The 19,425-nt window shown below is 43.5% G+C and overlaps 1 protein-coding gene across 1 annotated transcript in view; it reads left to right on the top strand.

The window, feature by feature from the left end:
* C3H1orf94 (chromosome 3 C1orf94 homolog) overlaps positions 1 to 17,515 on the top strand; it is a 64,749-nt gene extending 47,234 nt beyond the window's left edge. The window contains exons 5-7 of the mRNA XM_043998785.1: positions 3,936 to 4,010; positions 8,723 to 8,919; positions 17,338 to 17,515. Of these exons, the coding sequence (XP_043854720.1) occupies positions 3,936 to 4,010; positions 8,723 to 8,919; positions 17,338 to 17,404 (339 nt within the window). The 3' untranslated portion in view covers positions 17,405 to 17,515. The remainder of the gene's footprint in view (positions 1 to 3,935; positions 4,011 to 8,722; positions 8,920 to 17,337) is intronic.
* Positions 17,516 to 19,425: the final 1,910 nt, after the last annotated feature.

The following is a 19,425-nucleotide window of genomic DNA, read 5'->3' on the forward strand; positions in this document are numbered from 1 at the left end:
GTAAGACCTGAACCAGATTAAAATAGAATGGGGAACTATTTAATGAAATAAAATAAAAATATGATAAAACATTGACAATATTACATTTTAAAACTAAGTCACTATACAGCCCCTAGGGATCCTTATGTAGAGATTAGAGGCCCCAGTTTCTATTTAAGCTTGATGCTACTGCTCTCACTATCTCTTCTCGATTATCTCTGGCCATCCCTCATTCTTTTGAAGGCTCAATTCGGGTGCCATCACTTCCACAAGTCTTTTTCTAATTTTGTAACTTGTTAGCAGTCCCTGCCACCCCAAAGTTGTTTTGGATATATTTATTTGAATTCTTTATCTGTATACGTGTTGGTTTCCCAGGAAAATATCAGCTCATTAAAGACTGGGATTGTGTCTTTTTTTTTGTATTCCTAGTACCTACTACATAGTAGGTGCTTAATGAATGGTTGTTGAATAGAATTCTATTCCATTTTCACAACAATCTTGTGAGTTAGCTACTCTAAGCCTCATTATGTCCATCCTACAAATGAGAAAACTGAGGCTCAGAAGAGTCAAACAACTAAGCCATGATCACACAGCTCATAAATTTATAAGCTTATAGAATTCATATTCAGGTCTCTCCTAACTCCATGTCCACATTATTTCAGCTATACCTTCCGTCTCTCACATATACAAATGCACAGCCACCTTCCCACTCTCCCCACCCTCACCTCCACACTTCCCCTTCTCAGTTTGGTTGGAACACAGAGTACATGGAAAGTATCAGAGCTATTAGAGCCAGATTGTGAAAAATCTTTCAATGCCTTGCGGGTGAGTTTGTGTTTTATGCACTAGGCCATAGAGAGCCACTGAAGAGTTTTGAGCAAGAGGCAGATGAGGGTTGACCTGTGACTTGGGAATATGATTTGGCATTGGTTCCTATGTGGATTATGGCTTAGAGAGAGGAGAGACTGCAGGCTGGTAAACCAGCTGGGGGCTTTATTAGAATTGTATAGCCAGGAGGTGATGAGGCCATGATCCAGGTGGTAGCCATAGGCAAGGGAAAGAAGGCTACCACTTCTGATTCATTTTCCATCTGGGAAGGTTGAACTGTGTTCTCTTCATGAGGCAAGCTAGCTTGAGGCCTCAGATTTTCCTAAAGCACTCTCGACACAATCTCATCTTTGCCTCTTACCGCATTCTTCTTTTGCATCATACTTATGTAGAGATCTGTCATTCCCCCTGGATAGATTGTAAGCTTTTTGTGGCCAGGGAATGTCTTGCTTTTCATCTTTATAAATTCTAGAATTTGGCTCATCCTGCGCAGAGCTGGCAGACTCTATTCTTTCCCTACTTTTGAAAATTGAAAAAGGACCCTTGTCTAGTTCTGTGGCAGCATTTCCATCCTGCATGGTCATTCAACACTCCTTCAAAGAAACTCAGCAATCACCCCCGGCAGCTCCTTCTATCTCAGAGGACAGAGCTCATGTGGGCCTGGTGACTTGCGCTCATCGAGGACAACTAGATGCTCTCTTCCTATCTCATCCCAACTTCCTGTTAATAATTTCTATTCTTTTTCCTGGTCAGGAGGCTTCTTGGCTGAGAAAACAGGAGTAAAATCAGAATTAGGGGGTTCTGTTTCCTCTCTGTCGCACATTATCTTTCCATTCTTCCTGAGCATCGGTCCTATCCCTCCTCTAATCATCCTCTTGTCCTTTGTCTTCCTTGGCATTCATCACCTTGGCTTGCTCTGAATTATTCTTGCTTTTGGCAACTTCCAGGGTAGGAGCCTTGGGCCTTTGAGTTTCATGGAAGGTCTGCACAACTCTTCAGAGCCCTTTTGACCTAACCAGGAAGTATCAGGGTTGCATACTCATAGAATGTGATGGACATTATAATGTTAGAGCTGGAAGTGACCTAACATGCCAAGGACTCTGCTATGGCTAGGCAGGACCAGGTCCACAAGCACCCTGGGCTGGGAGCCAGGATATTGGGACTCAAGCCTTGAATCTGCTACTGTGTTACCTTGAACAAGTCACTTCCCTGCTCTGAGCCTCAGTTTCTCTAGGTACAAAATTAGGGCAGTGGTACCCCACTATATAGTGCAATACCCTTTGACAGCAGGGGCCTGCCAAATATTTATCTTTGCATCTCTTTCAACCTATCATAGGCTTTAGCCTAAAGAAGCAGCTCATTGAGTATTTCCTAAGTGAGTGAGTGAATGAATGAATGAATGAATTTGAACTCTATCTTGGTTCAGAGGGGTTATAAAAGAACAAATGAGATGACCAAATGTGTTCCTGATAGAAAAGTTGCCATAAAATTTCATGGATGAACCAACCAACCAATCAGAATTAATTGAGCACCTATGTCTTTATCCAGCTTGGAAAAGCAAAATGGATGTTAATTTACCTTCTTGAAGTCAATGGTTTACACCCCAGCTCCTGTTATGCTCTTAGCTCTCTGACATACAAAGGCGTATCTAGGTCAAGTGGGCCCAGACAGACATGGACATTGGGTTTGGGTGAGTACCTACTGTGTGCAGGGAGGAACACATGAGGTTCTGGCCAGGAGTGGGTGACCAACTCCAAGAAATTGTGAGAGGCTTGGGAAGACAAGAGCCACACCTGAAATGACTTGACAACCCTGACAAATAATATGAGTAAAGAAATGTTCTGTATTAATAGGCACCCTGATACATGAGCAGACATGGGATCAGTAAGGGAATCTTTTTGGGAGAAGGGGATTTTTGATGCAGGTTTTAAATCAATAAACATTTATTAGTCTTCTACTTTATGGCAGGCATTGTGCTTGGCTCTGGAGAGAAAAAGCCCCCAAAGAGCTTATGTTCTGTGGGTGTGAGAGGAGGATAATTACATGCATGCATACATGCATGTATACATGTATAAGAATACAACAAAACAGATACAAAATAAAACAAAGCTACTTAGTGGAAAGTCTCTAGTAGCTGAGGTGATTAAGAAAGGCCTGATGTAGAATGTGGCTCTTGAGCTTAGCTCAGCAGAAAACTAGGAATTCTGGGTGTAGCACTGAGGAGGGAGAGCCCTCCAGGGCTGGGGGATAGGCACAGAAACAAGCATTTAGACTGGTAGAGATGGAGAGGGGAGGAGAAGCAGCAGCATGGGCTTAGGCATTGGGGGAACGAGGAAGGGCGATCTGAGAGGGCTGAGGGACAGTCCTTGGCTTTGGAAGGAGGCACCTGGGAAAAGGGCCAAGTCATCCTACCAGTCTCCTTTCTTCCTCAAGGTCTCTGTCTGAAGCCTTGGGCTGCAGGGACCTAGGCTGGTATCTGAGAAGGGACTGGGGGAAAGGAGAAGAAGTCGGCACCCTGACCTGGTTGGAGAAAAGGATGAGGTTGAAGGAACAAGGCTGGTGGGAGACCACCCAGAGAAGAGAGAATGAGTACAAGATGATGAAGATAAGCTTGTGTATCAGTGAGGGAAGAGCACTCAATTTGGAGTCAGGGACCTCGTCAGATCCCACCTCTGTCACCCCCATCGTGATTGCCATCAAGTTATTGCCCTCTTTTAAGCCTTGGCTTTCTCTACCATAGAATTAGGGGTCTTTTTGGCTTTCCCATCTTCAGATCCTATGTATGGGGCTGGAGGGTTCATAGGTCCTTCAGGGGAGCTTACAGAGAAGGGATGACAAGGATGATGCTGAGATTGCAGGGCAAGCCCAGAGAGTTTGCATTGACATACCAGACAATGGGGAGCCAGAGTAGGCTCTTGAGCAATGCAGTGATGCAGTGTCATTGGCCCAGTACTTGCCAGAGTCCCAGGTTCAGAACCTCTCTGCCATGTTGGAGGCCTGGTGCCTACACACCACAGCCAGGCCCCTGACAGTATAGACCCAGCCCTTTTGCCACCTCTTCACTCCCCTCTCCCATTCCCTTCCCCAACAGACCCAGTGCTGAGTCTCTTCTCCCCTCTCTCCCCCAGGGCCTGTATCAGCAGAGAGCACGGATGCCCTACCCCCAGGCGCTGCACCCCCAGCTGGGATGCTACTCCAGACAGGTGTGCTCAGTCACTGCTTCCAGACAGCCCTCCAGCCCCACCTGCCATCTGTGTGTCTGTCCTAGCCTTCCTCTTGCTTTTCCCCTATTCCCTCTGCTCATCCCCTCCCCTTCCCCACCCTTGAACCCTACAGACAAGCACATTGATAACCTCAGAAACACTGACATGCTGAGTCAGACAGGCAGGCAGGCAGACAGGCAGGAAGACAGACAGACACAAACCATCCAATATAGATAGACCTGGAAAGGCAATCAGGTCCAGTGCTGTACTGAGACAGAGCAGACAGTCTCTGGCATAGAGAGATTTGAGAGGCTTGAGACTATGTTGATCTCAAATCTGTTTCTGAGGACTATGGAATATAACTACACAGATGGAGAGCTGGTTTCCAAAGCAATTTCCTATTCACTAATTAATTTGATTCTTACTGTAGCCCTGTGACATCATTAGGTTAGGAACCTTTATCCTCATTTTCTGGGTAGACACACAATCTAGAGGAGTGAGATGGTTTGCCTAAGGCCACAGAGTTAGTAATTGACATGGGTCTTTGAACCAGAACTCTGGATCCCAAGTACAGTGCTCCCTCCCTTCTTAGGAGAGAAAAGAACCAGAAACCCCAGTTCAAGTTCAGGCAAGTCCCTGGACCTCAGTTTCTCCCTTTGTATAATAAGGATCTCCCAGATCTTCTTAAATGTTCTAAGGTCCCTCCCAGGTCAAACATTCTATTTTCTATACCCTAAGATTCCTTCTTGCTCTAATACTTTCTTGTCAATGTTTTAAGGACCTTTTCATCTCTGATATTCTGTGGTTCTGTAATTTTTAATTCCTATGTGGGAGTTAAGGCATTAGTCTCTCCAAGTTACTCTTTAAAAATCTCTCCTTCCCTTTCTCTCTCCCTTACCTCTTTGTCCAATGATTGAATCACATTACCTACATCACCTTTAGGGACTAACTTTATCAAAAAATCCTGGTCCCTGGATGGGTTGGGGTACAGTAATTGGAGGCAAGACAGCATGTTGGGGAAGGGGAGGGAAATGGGAGGAGGTATCTGAAAAGAGAAGCAGAAGGCAATGAAGAAAACTTGGCTGACTTCACAATTTCTCCCATCACATTCTAAGGATATAGACACATACACCCAGATATTTAGACACCCAGATACAGACAGAAGTAGACAAACATAGACACATATACCCAGACCTACAGACATCTAGACATGGATATTAACACAGTCCTAGACATAGACACAGACAGACATATACACTCAGACCTGTAGACATTCAGACACATACACAAACTTGGACATAGACACAGGCACCAACACAGACGTTGACACAGATGCAGACACAGACGCAGATGCAGCTTAGACACATATACAGAAACAGACACGTACTCCCAGAACTACAGACATCCAAACATAAACCCTGATACTGATATAGTCACAGACACAAACACAGTCCTCCCTTTTCCCCACCTCACCCCTTTTTTCTCCTTTACCTTCCCTAGTCACTAATGGGCATAGGGTAGGGAAGAATCTAAGGTCTTTGTAGAATGCCAAGGGAATTCTAGGTACCACAAAGCTGTAGTCCATTGTCCCTATCCAAGATAGAGTTCAGAGATTTATCCAGAGCCCCAAGGGCATAATGTGCTACTCGGCAGCCCACCGTAAACCCAGGCTGCCACTTGGTTAGTCTCTTTAGTGAATGAGGGCTGTGCTACTCTCCCCAGAGCAACCAAGTAGGATTGATTACTTCTGACTTTTCATGTGACTTCAGTGCTGCCTGACAGAGCCAGGGATACCTTGTCCTGCCTCCGTCCTCTTACCCTGAATTTGTCCTCTGACTTCTCTTCATGGTTTTGTTTAACATTGCACTTCTAGCCCCAGGCAGGGCTTAGGGATTGGTTGGCCATCCATAGTGCAGTAACAAGAGCATCACGCTTGGAGCCAGAATTCCTGGGTTGAAACCCACCTCTGATAATTATTAGTTGTATAAATTTAAGTAAGTCACTGCCACTCATTTTCCTCATCAGTCACATAGAGATTGATACTTGCCCTACCCATTTCAAAGGGTTGCTGCGAGCAAGTTATTTTGTAACTATAAAGCACTTTAGGAATGTGAATTATTATATTATTGTCATTATTATTATTACTCTGGGATGTCTATGATCCCCTAGTGTGCTCACATTGATGCAGATAGATAGGGGTAGCAGATGGTTGAAGGGGAATGGGGGCCCAAGGAATTCCTTGGGGATGGTGAAATCTCTGGTTTTCAGCAGGAAGCACAGTAGGTTGTGGAGGAGAGGGCAGATGGGACTGTATATATTTTACCCATGCTGGAGCATCCTCTGAGGAGGTCTCTATCATGCCAAGATACTAGGAACAGCTGGGATGCAGTGCAGAACAATTATATCAACACTTCTGCTTGGACTCATAGCTCAGGTCAAGGAAACTTAAAGGCAGCAGACAGAGGGGTTGGAACTGGTGTGTTTTGGGTCACACCCGCATCTTGTTGGCTCTGGGCAGGCACAGAGGCAAGGTGGGACTTGAGGGGATGGTGCAGCAGCAAACCCTGTGGTGTGGAAGCTCCCAAATTATCTCCTTGTATCTTCTGATGATGAGTGTGGGGCATTCCTCAAGTGTCAGCCGTGGGTTTAGGCCATAGCTTATGCTTCCCCCAAGTCCAAGATTGTTATACACTGCTATGGGGGAGACTGTGTGGAAGAATCTTGAGCAAGGAAGGCACTTTATATCTCCAGATCTCAGTCTCTCCATCTATAAATTGAAGAGGTTGAACCAGACAACTCCTAGGACCCCTTCCAGCTCCAGTTCTGTGATGCTATGTTTCTAGGAAGAGGAAGTAAAGATCTAGCCTACATCTGTAGATCAATTGTCCCAGCTGAGCTCACTCCCTAGCCTTGTACAAAGGAGATGTGGTGGTGGGTGCAAAGCCTGGGGCACCAGTGACAGACAAAGCAACTTCTCCAACCTGACCTCTCATCCCAACTACTAGAGCAAGGCACTTGGGGGATCTTCCAATCTATCCACCGGGAAGGCCTGTCCTTGTAGGCTACCATAGCTATTGAGGGATACTCGATTCTTAAACTGTGGGTCAAGACCTCATATGGGGTCCTCCAGGTTGTGAAAAATATGGCAATGGTAAAAAGTTGTGTATACCTATTTTATATGCCTAAAAACCCAGGATCATGTAAAAATTTCTTGGGCAAAAAAGGAGTTGCAAGTGGAAAAAGTTTAAGAATCCCTGATTTAGACCATATTTGTCATGAACCTTGGCCCTTCCAAAAGCCAGGAAGCTACACTCAGATTGGGCATGCCCCTCCTTGTGCTTAACAGCAAATGTGTCTTCAATATGTAATGTGTACAGAAAGCTATGCTAGGCCCCATCCTCTTGGGAGTCATTATCTGGATGGGGGGATAAGACATAAATATAGATAACTCTATTACACAATGTTACATAATACTGGCACTAGAGAGACAGAAAGACCTGAGGGTGAAGGCTAATACAGATGGGGGAACCAGGAAAGGCTTCACCAAGGTGACATTTGGGGGGAGCTTCATAGATTACAATAATTCAACAGTCCAAGAGGCACTGGGAGGCCATATCAGTCATAGAAAACAGCTTGAGCAAAACTAAGGAGGCCATAGAGTACAAGACACTTTCAAGACCACAGGACAGTGTATTAGGAGACAAGACTCATGAGGCAGCTGGTATCAGACTGCAGAATGTCATCTGAAGAGCTTGAACTTGAACTCAGCTCCCTCACTCATCAACCTCCTCCTTGTATAGAATTCTAAGGACACGACATCTTTAAATACTTACAGTCATACAGTCAGGGGAGTCATATGTAGGGGGCAGGAGGGTTGGAAGAGAGAGGAAGGGGCAGTAGTATATTTGGCTCAGAGATGTAACTAGGGGGAGATGATCAGAACTTTTTCCAAGGGCACTAACATTTAGAGGGTGGTGATAGCAACTAGTTAGCAAGAATAATAATTTACCAGATGTTTCCTCCCCTTCTCACCCTAGGTGAGTTCCTCCCCAGTCAATCTCCATCATCCTCTCTGATCTTACACTGTTGGTGACCTACCTATGAGTAGTCTCATGATGTTCTGGATTCTCCATCCCAGGGGCCTGTATCCTAGAATTTCTGTTCCTCCTCCCCCGCCCCACTCCCCAACTGAACTTGTCTTAAGAAGTTAATTGGGGAGCTTGCTTTTTGAAGTGGATGCCAGCTCTTGTGTGTCTGAGGAAACAGATGTGGGGGAGATTCATTTCCCATTAAAGAGAAAGCAGGTGTCACCTAGGAAACCTCCCCCTCACCCCATCTTTGGCCCTAAGTCTCTCCATCTTCCTATATAGAATGTAATGACCCTTGTCCATGGGAACGGTTTTAATTTTGAGGCAGCATTCTAAACTGAATGAGATTGCCAGAAAGAAAGAAAGGTAGTACACCTCCATTTCTGCTTTGGTTTGCCACTCACCATGCCCATGGCATGTGATGAGGTGAACAGATTGAACCTGCACTATTTGGTGATGACAGAAACCAGAAAAGAACTAGGGCCTTTGTTGGGTTTTAGAATTTAATCTATGGGACACATGGATAGGGCACGTGGTCTGTGGGACTAAGGGCAGAAAACTGGAGGGGTGGGAATTGAAACTGCCCTGCCAATATGGGCATCTTCTCTCCTCTTTGAATGACAGGTGACGCCCTACAACCCGCAGCAGATGGGACAGCAGATTTTCAGATCATCCTATACGCCCTTGCTGAGTTACATCCCTTTTGTCCAGCCTGGCTATTCGTACCCACAGAGGACACCTCCCAAGCTCTCCACCAGCCCCCGTGACCCTTCACCCATGGCAGGAGATGGGCCACAGTATCTCTTCCCCCAACCTTATGGGTATGTTCCTAAACTCCACCCTGGCCCACCATGGCATGTATCTCAAAGAAAAAAAAACATTTGGGGTGGAGGTGGGGACACTATGAAAATACTAGAGTTCTTCTGGAGCCAGACAGTTCTGGATAATGTACCAAATGGTATCCCAGAGGGTGTGGCTAGTCCACAGGCAGGCTTCCCTAGTGGGCTTTTTTAGTTGATATAAGTATAGTAAAATGGTGTCTGAAGTCAAGGTCTTTATTGGGTGCTATGGGGAGACGGATGGGATATGGCCCATATCCTTCGGAGCTCCCAACCCAGTTGTAGAAGTATAACAAAGAATCCATAATTCAAAGCACTGCATGGTGGAATACAACCAAGTACAAAGTTCTGAGTACAGATCGTAACTGCAATGAGAGCTCAGGAATGAAAGATTGCTATGGGCTAGACGAGGAGCATGGACTTTTAGAGCTGGAAGGAGCCATAAACATCAACTATCCCCAGCCCTACATTTTATAGATGGTCAAGAAATACTTCACGGAAAAGAGGTGGCTAGAGCTAGGCCTTTATCAAACTCTCCCCAGAAGGACACAGTAACATGCTGTTTAGTCTCCTAAGCTCTCTTCTCTCCCTCATCTAATTCTTCCCTACACGTAGCTTCCAGATTAATCTTGCTCATGTTACTACTGCTCCCAAGAACCTGCAATAGTTCTCCTTGCTCTGAGGATCTTGTTCAAATTTCTTATCCCAACATCCATAGCTTTTTTGTTTTGTTTTGTTTTTGTTTTCGTGGGGCAATGAAGGTTAAGTGACTTGCCCAGGGTCACACAGCTAGTAAGTGTCAAGTGTCAGAAGCCTAATTTGAACTCAGGTCCTCCTGAATCCAGGGCCAGTGGTTTATTCGCTGTGCCACCTAGCTGCCCCCCCCCCCCGCCAATTTTTTAAATTATTATTATAATTTTTTTTATCCATAGCTTTTAAATAACTTGACCTTACCTAGGGGCAGCCAGGTAACACTGTGAATAGTGCACCAGACCTGGAACCAGCAAGAGCTCAGTTCTGGTGTCAGGCTATTGAAGCCTTGGGAGAAAGACCCAACCCTCAGATACTTACTACCTGTGTGACCCTGGGCAAGTCACAGTCTCAAACTTAGTTTCCTTATCTCTAAAATAGGGGCGATAATAGCATCTACCTCCCAAAATTGTTGTGAGGATCAAATGAGGTAATATTTGTAAAGCACTTTGCAAACCTTAAGACACAATACAAATGCTAGCTATTATTACCTGTCTAAACCTTCATTCCTTCTTTCCAACATGTATCTTCCACTGTCCAATGATAAATCTCAATTCATTTATTCAAAAGATATTTCTTAAGCACCTTCTTTGTACCCACCACCATCCTAGATTCTGCAGAATATGACAGTCCTTGCCCTCAAAAAGTCTATAATTTAATATTTGGATATATTGATGAATGTGTGATCTCATCAATGTAGCTACTTCCTTCAGTGATATATGTCACAACCCATCCATGCCCTTTCATCCTGAGACTTGCTCATATCATACCCTCAGTCCTCCACAGGGGCACCACCCAACATTTTGGAGCTGTCCCCTAGAAATCTTGATACTGTGTGGATGCCAATAGAACATATACTTTAAGAGGGTAGATAAAAAAAGGGAAAACTTAAATGCAAGGCTGTATGTGCAAAATTCCTGTGGATAGGTAGGTACCAACACAGAGCTGTAGGGGATTAGAGGAGGGAGAGGTCATTTCTGATCAGAGTGATCAGAGAAAACCTCATGAAGGAAGCTCTATTTAAGCTAGACTTTGATGAATGGGCAAGATTTCTATAGAGATGTGGTAAAAGGGCTTTGGAGGTGAAGGGAATGCTATCACAAGGCAACAGAGGTGAGAAAACACAAGGCTTGTTCAGGGGATGTCAATCCAATTTGGCTATAGTGCAGGATTTAGCTAGAGAAGAGGTGGGAGTCTTCAATGCCAGGCTAAGATTCAGCCCTAAAAGCAATTATAGAGTATTTTGGAGCAGGAGAGTAATATGTCAGATCTGTTCCTTTAGAAGATTATTTCAGCAAGGAAGGATTGAGGAGGAGATTCTAGAAACCAGCTAAGAGAATGCTATAAGGATCTGGGAAAGAAGAGGAGAGGAGTAGACCAAAGTGGTCCCATTGTGAGAAGAGAGGAAGGAACGATTTGGGAGGCATTGTGAAGGAAGAATCCAGAAGACTTGGTGATAATGTTGGAGATGGGAGGAGGGGGTTAAGTAACATAACAGTCAAAAATAGTTGCAGATTTGAGCTTGGGGAACTGAGATGATGATAGATAGCCCCATCCCCTCAATAAGTATAGAGAAGTCAGGAGGAAGACCAGGTGCTTGTTTGTGTGTTTTTTTTGGGGGGGGGGAGTGAGGTGCATAGGAAGATAAGGAGCACCATTTTGAACATGCTAAATTTGAAGTTTTAGTGGAAGACTCCAGCTAACATTTAGGATATGGGACTGCAGTCTGGCATGACCTAGTGAAATAAATACATCATCTATCTGCACAGAGATGACCGCTAATACTATGCCTGTGGTTGAAATTGCCAAGGGAAAGAGTAGAAAACAACCTGTGGAATATACATATTAATAGAGAAGAAAAAGAGTCAGAAACAGAAACAAAGAGAATAGATTTAAGCTAGTGTAGTGTCACAGAAGTCAGGAAAAGAGAAAGAATCCAGAAAGGGTTTATGGGGGTTTGGCTAACAGTGTCAAATGTTGTGGATACATTGAGGAGGTTGAGGAACAACAACAACAAAAGATAAGGTCATTGGATATAGCAATAAAAGGTCATTGCTGACCTTAGAGCTGCTTCAGGAGAGTGGTGTGATTGGAAGTCTCACTGCAGGGGTTCGATATGTGAATGGATGCAAGGAAGTGGAGGCCGTGAATATAGCCTGCTCTTTCTGCAAGTATGGAGTGAAAAGAAGAAGAGAATTAGGGCAAGAGAGAGCATATTGGTAAGAAGATTTCCTCTCATTAATGATGAGGAGACCTCAGACATTTGAATAGGGGAGGTTAAAAATGATAACTCATCTGGAGTAGTGTGTTCACTTCTGGACACCATGATTTCAGAAGGACATTGATAAGGTCAAGAATGGTCAAAGGGAGGCAATCAGAAGGGTGAACACCTTATCTGATATAAATACCATGTGGAATTCAGGGTGGAAATGAGGAGACTTATTAACTTATTAAGGACATTGTAGCTGACTTTAGGCAACAAGTAAAATGAGCTGGAGGCCTAATGCAAGGAGGCACATTTGATCTCATAGGTATCATTGAAATTTGGGAAGAAGCCCACAGCTGGAATGTGTCATTGCATGGATATACATTGTTGTTGTTGTTTTTCAAACAGTATAGCAATAAAAGGGGAAGAGTAGCATTAAGAAGCTCTAGCCATGTGAGGGGATCCAGGAGAGAACCTAGGTGAAGATAATGGAGAAACTGACATAATTTTGTAATCAGGGCATATTACAGACCACCTGTACAGAACGAATAAACATACGATTTGGGGAAAGAGGTTATAAGCCTGGCATAGAGACATAATATAATGATAATGAAGCAGTTCAATTACCCAGACATCTATTCGAGCTCTTTCTGCCAACAGCAGAGTTGATAATAATTTCTCAACTTATTTCAATGAAAATTGTATCTTTAAAAAGGTGGAGGAACCAATGATATAATTCTATCCTGGATCTGATTATTTTTAAAAAATTAAATTAAATTAATTTTTTTGTTTTTTTTTTAATTTTTTTTTCTGGATCTGATTCTAACGGGAGGGGGACTGGTTGCTTGGGTAAGAGACAATTATGGAAACTTTGGGGTAAGTGATTTCTACCTACCTCTTAGAGTTTATGATATAGGGAAGGAAAGCTGAGCATATCATGACATGCACCCAAGGCTTAAGGAGAACAGATTCCAAAGGGCTCAGAGAATGAATAGGTAAGAGCCCATGGACTAGAATTCTATAGGAGGGATGGGAAGTTTAAGAATGAAATTCTGAAGATACAAAGGGAAACAACTCCAATGAAGAGTTGTCTGAAGAGATCAGTATGGATGTAACAGGGAACTTACCAAGCAATTTAGATTTTAAAAAGAAATGTACAGAGCATGGAAGCAAGGGCAAATAACAGAAGATGGATACAAAAACATGGCAGGGCTTTGTAAAAAGTGTCAGATGTGTTCAAACTCAGAATAAACTTAGGCTGGTGAGAAAAACTGATAATCACACAAAAAGGATTGGAGGTGGAGGGCTGTATTGGAGAAAAAGTTGGATTAAAGAAGTGATAGGACCAGTGTTTGGGGTAGATAGCATGATAGCCAACAACAAAAAGAAGGAAGGGCGCTTAATTTTTATTTTTCCTTTTTCCCCGCCATAGAAAATGGCTTTTAGGATAAAAAGGACAGGACAAAAATTATTAATAGGGAGCTGATACCCAAGACAAGTAAGGAAATAGTAGGAGAGCACCTAGCGCCCCTTAATTAATTGAAGTCACCTGGCCCAGATGAACTGTATCCTTGGGAACTGAAAGAAGGGGTGAATGTCATTGCTGAGTCACTCAGTGATTTTTAAAAGATCATGGAGAATGGGGGAGGTACAGAAGAACTGGAGAAGGGTAGATATCCCAATGTTCAAAATAGGAGAGAGTCTGCAAACTATAGACTGATGTGACTGACTGTTTCCCAACAAAAGTGAAGAATTCACTCTTAAAGAGGTAGTTCCTGGTTATCTAGGAAGGGAGTAAACTCAAAGACCCTGCATAACTCCATCAAGATTAAGTCATGCCCTTTTGAGTTCCTTTATTTGTCAGGGTTGCTAAGCATGTAGATGAGGTGAATGCTGTAAGGATCGATAATTTAGATTTTAGTAAAGTATTCAATTTGCACATGCTATTGTGGTGGGAAGGATGGAGAAGTGTGGGCTTCATTGATAGTACAATGGGTTGAGTGATCACACTCAAAGGGTATCCATTATTCTTCTATATCAGCTTGGAAGGAAGCCTCTACTTGAGTGTTCCAGGGATTTGTGATTGACCTGGTGCTGTTTAACATATTTATCAATGATTTGAATAAAAGTATAGGTGACATATTTAGGAAATTATCAGCAGACACAAAGCTGAGAACCCAAAAAGATCTTGACCGTCCAGACCTTTGGATTGAAACTATGACAGGGGAATTGAATAGGCATAAATATAGAGTCATATTGTTCTTGTTCCATTGTTTAGTTGCATCCAATTCTTTATGTCCTCATGGACCAGAGCTCACCAATGCTGTCCATGGGGTTTTCTTGGCAAAGATGCTGGAGTGGTTTGCCACTTCTTCTCCAGTGGATTAAAGCAAACAGGTTAAGTGACTTGCATAGAGCCACACAGCTAGGAAGAATCTGAGCCTGGATTTGAACTCAAGTCTTCTTGATTTTAGACCCAGAGCTCTATTCACTAAGCCACAAGCTCCTTCATATAGTCTTACATTTGAGTTAAAAAAAATCAAATTCGGGGGTGGCTAGGTGGTGCAGTGGATAAAGCACTGGCCCTGGATTCAGGAGTACCTGAGTTCAAATCCGGCCTCAGACACTTGACACTTACTAGCTGTGTGACCCTGGGCAAGTCACTTAACCCCCATTACCCTGCGCCAAAAAAAAAAAAAAAATCTAATTCACAAGTACAGGAATGGCAAGGCAAGGTTAGACAACTAGATTTTTTTCTGCAAAAGGTCTGGTGCCTTATGTCAATGGAGTGAATTATGGGGCAGCGAAAACTTTTCTTTCAATCTTGAGCTAGATTGACAGAGGCATAGCTTGGTAGAATAAGGAGGTGGTGGTCCTTCTTTACTTGGCTCTCCTCAGACCATACCTGGAATATTGTGTTCTCTTCTGGCAAGCTTAATTTAAGGACATCAGTACAATGGAGAATATCTGGAGGAGGGAAATCAGGGTGGTGAAGACTGTGAGTTTACTCTATGTGAGGTTAGAAGAAAAAAGGGTCTTTAACCTAGGGAAAAGAAGATACGAGGGGACATGATACTTATTTTCAAGTATTTGGAGGATGGTCTGATGGATTAACATTGTTATGTTTGACTACAGAGAAAAGAACTAGGAGTAATAGGCAGATATTGAGGATTTAGGAGAATTTAGGCTTGATGTCGGGAAACTCCCTACTGAGTAAAGCAATTCAAAAGTAGAATGGGTTGCCTCAGTTGGTAGTGAGATCCCCTTCATTGGAAGTATTCAAGAGAAGAGTTGGAATGGCTACTTGTCTGGCTTCTTGTAGTGGGCATTCTTTTTTAGATATGGCTTGGATTTAGTGACTTGCTTCTTCTCCTTCCAACTCTAACACTCATCTGGGTGATTCTAGTATTTGACCTGCTAGAGTAGAATGGGATCAGAAAGTGTTCTGCTTGGCCCTAGGGGCCAAAACTAAGAACAATGGAAGGAAGTTACAAAGGCAAATTTAAGCCTGTCAGAAGGAAAAACTTCAGTAATTATTGAAAGGAGAATGGTTGCCTCAATCAGTAGTTAGTCCACCTCACTTTAGGTCTTCAAACAAATACTCAATGACCAATTGTTGGATATGCTGTGAAGAGGCTTTTTCTTCTAACATTGGTTGAAGGAGGAGGGGTAGTGCTATGGTTGGCCTTTGAGTTAGGAAGACCTGAGTTCAAGTCTCATGTCCAACACATCCCAGCTGTGTGACCCTGGGCAAGTCACACCTTCTCTTTGCCCCGAGAAGTTCTCCAAAACTACCCATTGCAGAGAAGATGCTGATCTGCATTCTAGAGTGAATTTACTCATCATAAGGAAGCTCCTGTACCAATGAAACCTGGTAATGAAATCTTTTTTTTTTTTACCACATCTGGTAAAAAAAAAAAAGGTTGAACAAATTGGCTTCAGAGGTGTCCTCCTTCCTAACTTTGTGATTCAGTCATAAAGGAGAGGAAGAATCACCAGAGAAAAGTCCCAGAGGAAAGGAGAAGGAATGGGATCCAGGAAGCAGACAGAGGGAGGAAAGCCTTCTTTTCTTGGTGCTACTTCATTTGAGACAAGAGATAAGAAGGAAAGAGTGGGTCAAACAAATACATATGTTGAAATGGACAGGAGACAAAGAGGGAAGTTGAGGAAGCCTAGACCAGTTCTTAACTCTCTCAGGGCAGTGGAAAGTGACCACAGTGAATTGATTCCTGTCTTTGTTTGCTTAAGATTTTCCCCTCCCTGGGATCCTCCTCTTCCTCTTATCCATCCAAATACAACCATCCTTCAAGGCCTATGCCCTATCCTGCCTCCTCTAGGAAGCCTTTGTTAGCTCCTTGAGTTAATCCCATTCTCTCTTCTTCCTGACTCCTCAATGCTACACACCTGCACCACATCTGGTATATAATTTAGTACTGGATCCAAGCTAGCCTTATCATAGTACTAATTATTTTCCAAGTAAGTCATACCAACGCTACTAGACTAGGAGCTCCCTGAGAACATGGACTGATTCTTTCTTTCTCTTGTCATCTCCATAGCACCCAGGGCTTGGCACACAGTAGGCATTTAGTACATACTTATTGCACTGAAAATGAAATATAATATTGGGTTCTGTGAGGTGAAAGGAAAGGAAGTACAAGGGTCAGGAAATCTCACTGAGTTCCCAAACTCACATCAAGAAGGTATCTCTTTGCTTGGGTCTGACCCCAAGATCTCCTTTGATTTGGGGTTCCATGAGGGAAGGTACTGTTTTTAGAAACAGCAGCAGCCCAAGAACTCTCTAGCCTGCCTAGCCAGGAGCCTGTTGGGGATGGTGTGAGATCCAGAGGGCTCAGGAACATGGCCCAGAGCTATGGTATTTCCTAGCTCAGCAACCCTACCTAAACATTGGGGTGGTACCCATCAACAGGGTCCTGGGTATGGAGAAGAAGGTATCATGAAGAATAGTGCAAAGAACATTGAAATGGGAGTCAAGAGCAGGAGGCTCTAGTCCTAGCTCTGGTACAGACATTCTTCGTGCTCCTGGATAAGTCATTTCCCTTCCCTAGGCCTCAGTTTATTCATCCATAAAATAAGGCAGTGGATGAGAAGATGTCCAAGGCTCCTTTTAGTTCTTCTGACTTGTGAGCTGAGCCAATGCTTTTCTGATGGCTTGGGCCCACAAAAATGGGTATGGGAAGACCTGGGATGGGGCTACTTGCTTTTCTCTAGCAAAGGGAATAAATACAAGGTTCCTTTTCATTGGTTTACTTTAATCAGAGTCTGATGTTGAGCTTTTGCTGGAGCTCAGATATGAGCCTATCCTGGGAATTCCCATCTCCATGACTGTCGTGGGACTTTGCCAATCACCCAGTTCAAATGAGAAACTCAGTATCTACTGGGCTGATAGGAAGAGATCTCATTAGATCCACTTTTCTCTCTTGCAGGTTTACCTCAGCAGCCACTGGATGCAGCCCGTACTTTTCTTCCAGTGGCAATGGCATCAATTTTTAGCTGCCCTTTTCCCTTTCTTCTCTGCCACCTCCCCTCCCAGGGGGGCCAGAGTGAAGTGTTCTACAACCCTGGCCTCCGAGATTGTCTGGGTTCAGGTTTGGAAAAACCAATGTTCTGGCCAGGCAGGCCCTCTCCCCCACACATGCACATACATGCAAATACATACACACATGCACACATGCACACATACACCGTACCTACATGTACCTCACCCACGCATATGCAGATGCACATACAGAGTTGTATTTAGCTGACATGAATGGTTTTTGTTGTTGTTGTTGGTAAAATAGGAGTAAGGCGTATAATAAGAAAAAAGTTTGTATTTATAATAAAACTCTGAACTACTTGAAATGGATTCATCTTTCTTCCTGCCTGCTTATTTTGAAGTGCCCCTTCTCCCTGTCCAGGTCTCCCTCCATTTTTGAAAGTTGCCTGATTTCAATGCATGTGTTGGGATTGGGGTGGGTTAGGGAGAGAGCAGAAAGAATGGAATCCCTTCTGGGTTTCAACCCAGGTGCCCCTCAATCATCAGGATATTGAGACATGGTCTCTTCCTGGCTTTGTTTACACTGGGTTTAAAGGCAGAAAACTGGATTTAAAGTTTTGTCTCTGTCATTTGATGGCTGGGTGACCTTAAAAATGGCATGGAACTCCTCTGCCCTCAGTTTTAAAATGCAAGCATTCAAATACTTCCTGCTTCAGTCTACCCATCTGCGGAATGGTGCTTCCCATCTCCATTCCTATCACAGGATTTTGCCAATCACCAAATTCAAACTGAAAACAAACCTTGATAAGGGGATGATAACACAATGAGCATCCATTCCCCTCCTAAACCAGAGGAAGAAATTGGAGACAGCCCAGCCCAAGGTGAGTTCTGCAGAAGGTGATGGAGGGAGCTGGGAGGGGATAGACTTGGTATTTAAGGATTTAACACAATTCATTTCAACAAACATTAACAAGGCATCCACAAAAGTCTGTCTTGTCATGGAATTGAGGGCTTCCTGGTTTCTTGGAAGCCATACCAGCTGCTTACAAACACTGACAAGTTCTACCAAGCTAGAAAGTCATGGAGTACAGGCTCTATGATGGGCCATGGTCATTGCCCAACAGCTCGTTCCCACGGGTTGGCTTGGAAACAAGGAACTCTTAGACAACACATGCCATCAGGCAGGCAAAAGTGCACAAGGGCCCTACATGCCACCCTCTATCTAATGCTGCATGGCAGGGTTGCTAAGAAAAATCGAGTTCTATAGATTGCCTACAAATGCCACCTTAACTGTAAGTTCTCTAAGTGTCAGTTCTTTGGTTCTTGGGGGTGAGTAAGTCAGAAACTTACCTAACTCTTATATTTAGTCCTAGACCATATGCCACATCCCACCTAGACACCTACCAGGACTTCAAGGCCCAAACACTGTGGCCATATTGCCATCTGCCCTGGTATCACTCACATTAAATCTCTTCTCACCTCTCCCTGTCCCCTCCACCTCCAAATTTTGTTCTTGATCTTGGAAAAAATTCTCAATCATCACTCTCTTTTCTACTAAAGAAGGGACTGGAAATTCACTGCCCTATGATTTCACTCCAATCCCTGTCACTGCCTTGACCAAAAGTCACTTCCCTGAACACTACTCCTCCTTGAATGCTGAAACCTTTTTTCTATCAGAATAACAGCTCTCTGAAAGCAGGAATCAGTGCACATTTGTCCTGGTATCTCTAGTGCTTAGCATTGTGATGGACACATAGTAGGTATTTAATAAGTGCTTCTTTTGGGTTAATTAATAATCAAGAAGTAGATATAATAGATGAATTGAAGCCTAATTATATTGCCATTCTCATTATTAATAATGATGGTGATAATGATGACAGCTAGTATTTAGATAGCACTTTAAGCCTCACACAAGATGACCAATATTAGATTTTCACAAAAACCCTAAGAGAGAGGTGCTATTATTAGCAGCAAATAAATGACACTTGGATAGAGTTCTGGGCCTGTGTTCAGATCCAATTTTAGATGCTTATGA

The sequence above is a fragment of the Dromiciops gliroides genome, chromosome 3 (genome assembly GCF_019393635.1).
Source record: "Dromiciops gliroides isolate mDroGli1 chromosome 3, mDroGli1.pri, whole genome shotgun sequence".
In the NCBI taxonomy this organism is placed as follows: domain Eukaryota; kingdom Metazoa; phylum Chordata; class Mammalia; order Microbiotheria; family Microbiotheriidae; genus Dromiciops; species Dromiciops gliroides.